The 3,648-nt window shown below is 37.2% G+C and overlaps 1 protein-coding gene across 1 annotated transcript; it reads left to right on the forward strand.

Moving 5' to 3' along the window:
- Positions 1–1,771: 1,771 nt before the first annotated feature.
- Positions 1,772–3,315, forward strand: LOC117416456 (potassium voltage-gated channel subfamily E member 4-like). The gene is made up of 2 exons (XM_034027527.3): positions 1,772–2,007; positions 2,284–3,315. The coding sequence occupies exon 2, from the start codon at positions 2,307–2,309 to the stop codon at positions 2,826–2,828; it is 522 nt and encodes a 173-aa protein (XP_033883418.1). The 5' UTR covers positions 1,772–2,007; positions 2,284–2,306; the 3' UTR covers positions 2,829–3,315.
- The last annotated feature ends 333 nt before the right edge of the window (positions 3,316–3,648 follow it).

Consider the following 3,648-nt stretch of genomic DNA (forward strand, 5'->3'; position numbering starts at 1 on the left):
GTCTGTGGTGTATCTCTGCATCAATCGCTGTATGTCCAACTGTTAAGTGCTTTGTTTTGGTGAGATAGTTTTTGTGGTAATCAGGATTTGGGATTTTAATTGGACAATTCAACATGAATCCCAATTTTCGTAGGCTGCTTCGTGTGGCTTTTTAGCTTGTATTACTGTGATTCTATTTGACTCCATTCACAAAGCTTTTACTTGTGGGTTATTAGATTAAGTCTGTTTTAAAGCTTTTCTGTTAACATTAACATCCACATTTAATCCATCAAAAAATGTTGTTAGCTTTAGCATCATAATCACTGGTCCCCTTCTCATTGTGTTATAATGTACTATGTTTTGGATGTATTGGTCCCCCCCCCCCCCCCCAGCAACACACCAGCAAAATAAATTCTACATAATGTCTTTCTGATCTGATATTGCTTTCTGTGTTAAAGGTCCATTTCCGTGGTCTGGTCAAAGGTGGGTTTCTCTAGTAGAATGGTCAGACAGGAAGTCAAAGTGTTCCAGTAAGGACATTTTGTTAATTTGTTTTGATTTTTTTTTTGTGTGCTTTGACTTGTTTTGTTTTAGTCCATTAAATGTTCAAAGCCCCCAAGATGCACATGACGTTGAAGATTTAATAGGAATTTTGATGCTCTGGCTACATGCCCATTGTCATTTTACCCTCTTCAGTCTTGCGTAGTTCATTACTAGAGTGCTTATATTTCAGCCACTTGATGTTTTCATTGTGACATCCATACAAGGATTTACAGATATTCAATTATTATTATATGTGTGGAGATCATGTCCAGGCATTATTGTGGCTAATCATACTTGTCTATGAATAACGTCTCTAAAATAATCTATGCATTTAGTTCTTGTGAAATGAACATTGGCTAATGCAGTAAAGGGCTGGCATTTGATCAAGGTTTTTGAAAGACTAGTAATACAATATGGATGTTGTTTATACACCAGACCTGTTTGGTGCGCACTTTCTACAATAACAGTGCAACTCACATTTTCCATTTACGGAGATACAGCACTATTACAATTTATATTGGTCATGTGACACAAACATTTTACAGACATGGCACTGGTAAGTGCAAGGCACCATTCCTTAGCAATAGTAAAATACAGTACATCATAAAGGCCAAAATATTTTGACATGAGAGTAAAGCTTGCAAATTAGTGCAATATTCATCTTGTACTTTATCTCATTTAACCTGTATTTAATGCAATGTAACACAAATAAGTTGTGACTGCCTGGCTTGCATAACATCACCTGTTGGCATTTTCTGAGAAGGACATTGCGTCTTTGGTTTCTGATGATTTTAATTGAGCATCTTCGTTCAGGCTTATGTTTTAATAAACCAGGCGCAATACTTTCAACAACCCATGTCTCTGAAACTATTGGACATACAAACTCTGTATTTACAGATGTTTATTTGGCTCCAACCAAATATGACTACTGTACTTCTGAATGATAGGATGGATGTACAATAGGAAGCACATCTTTAGAGCCCAAATCACTCACACTTGTTACAGGGTGTTGATCTAGTTTCTAATGTGCATCCCTCTGACACCAGGCTGAGCTATTGACGGCTATATCTTGGGTAACACTCATACATAATAACATATAACAGATCACTTTTAGCAATGCTGCTTTCCGTTTCTAAAATTAAAAACGTCCGTGGTACTAGTTTTATGAACAGTAGTTCCTTTAAACATTCGGCACATAGAGTGTAAATAAAGCAAAACAGAAAAGAAAAAAGAATAATCGTGCCGTGTCATGGTTTCACTTGACCGTAACCTCGCTATGAAACGCACGCAGCTGAAAAGTGTTCCTGCACGCCTGAAGAGGGTCACACGTGACTTCGTACATACCACAGTAACAGACTATTTAAACCGAAGTCAACTGTACAGCAGCGAGCAGATCACTACATGTTCACAGTGAGACCAAGGCAGGACCACAGTGATAAACTTAAGAAAGGAGTTACCACAAGCCATTCTCTACAGTTCCTTGAAGTAAGTGTTGTTTTTTTTTTCTTGCGACCAACAAAAGAAGACGTTTTAATTAATTAATTTAATGCCAGATTCTAATAAGACAATACAAAGTTTGGTTTGTATTGTTTATTATAAAAAAAAATTGAAATAAGCAAGTTTACTTAATTACTTATTTTTTCATTGTTATCGGTGCTGTTGTATACACGTATTTATTACATTTCTGTAAAGCATGTTCAATTATAAAGTAAAATTCAGAGTATATATTTTTCTTCCTAATGCAAAGTTACCATTTTGCAGGTGGTTCTATCTAAGCAAGCTCAATGCTGACAATGGAAGGAGCTAATGTCACAGAACCTATTCCTACGAAAACCCCTGAACCACACGGCGCGGTCAACGTCAAGGAAGGGGGCAACGAGTACCTGTACATACTTATCGTGATGTCCTTCTACGGGATCTTCCTACTGGGTATCATGCTGGGCTACGTGAGGTCTAAGAAGAGGGAGAAGAAATCCAACGTATTCTTATTGTACGAAGAGGAGGAGAGGGAATGGGGAGGCGTGGTGAAGAAGCACAGTCTGCCTTACATTTCAGGTCTCAGAGCTGTCCAGGTGTCGCTGCCCTTCAGTGCCCTGTCGGAGAGCAGGGTCCCCGCGGCGTTCGCCTGCGCTCTATGTTCCATGGAAGAAATTAGCGTGAGTTCGGTGTGCTCGTCCGCGGATATCCCCTTAGCCATCGAGGAAGAATCTGACAGCGAGAACAGAGAAGGCTCCGGCGCGCTTCTTAAAGAGAACTCTGAAAACAGCGAAGGTTCATCACAAGTCATCAATGAAACGGCCAGCTAGCACAGCACCTATACATTAGCATCATCATCATCATCATCATCATCATCATCATCATCATAATAATACATTGAGAAAAAAAAGTCAAAATATTACTTGGTTTCCATTTCTACCTGTGAGTTTGAAACATTCATGGCTTCTTTTTGGTGGAAATATATAATTAAACTCTTGCACAGATCAGTGATTCAAGCAAAGTTATAGAGACTACATTTATTTCGTTATTTGTATTGCTAGAGTTGTTGCAATTAGCCTGGAATGACTTGAAAAAAACAATCTAAAACTTCAAACAGTTTGTTGCCATTTCTATGCTGTAGTAATATTCATTAATCTCATGTTGTAGATTTATTGGTTCCTGTTATATTGTGTAAATACTGTAAAATGATGATCTGTATATAATTATTCAGACTTTTGTATTTAAATGTTGTGTTGTGTTCACTTTTTTAATAAGTGAAATAAAAGTCTTAAAAAAACGTATACAGGATATAATGTTTGCTTGTATTACATAGACATCAGGGTAATAGTAGCTATAATAGCTATGAAAGACAGACTATATCCGTTATAAGGGTTTATAAACAATACCAAAAAAAAAAACCGCATTAAAATAATCTTATTATTTCTGATCATATTCAAAAATTGTTAATAGCATCATTAATAACATGTTTATAGACGGGTTACCGACATCAGTGCGAGAGGTATAGAGTATAGTATCAATCTGAATCTCGTGTGTGCACAGCTGTCCTAAATTGTTTATTTTTGCCATAAGGGGGCAGGATTAGACTACAACACGGCAACAACAGCAGGAGATGCACTGAAACAATGTATA

The sequence above is a fragment of the Acipenser ruthenus genome, chromosome 12 (genome assembly GCF_902713425.1).
Source record: "Acipenser ruthenus chromosome 12, fAciRut3.2 maternal haplotype, whole genome shotgun sequence".
In the NCBI taxonomy this organism is placed as follows: domain Eukaryota; kingdom Metazoa; phylum Chordata; class Actinopteri; order Acipenseriformes; family Acipenseridae; genus Acipenser; species Acipenser ruthenus.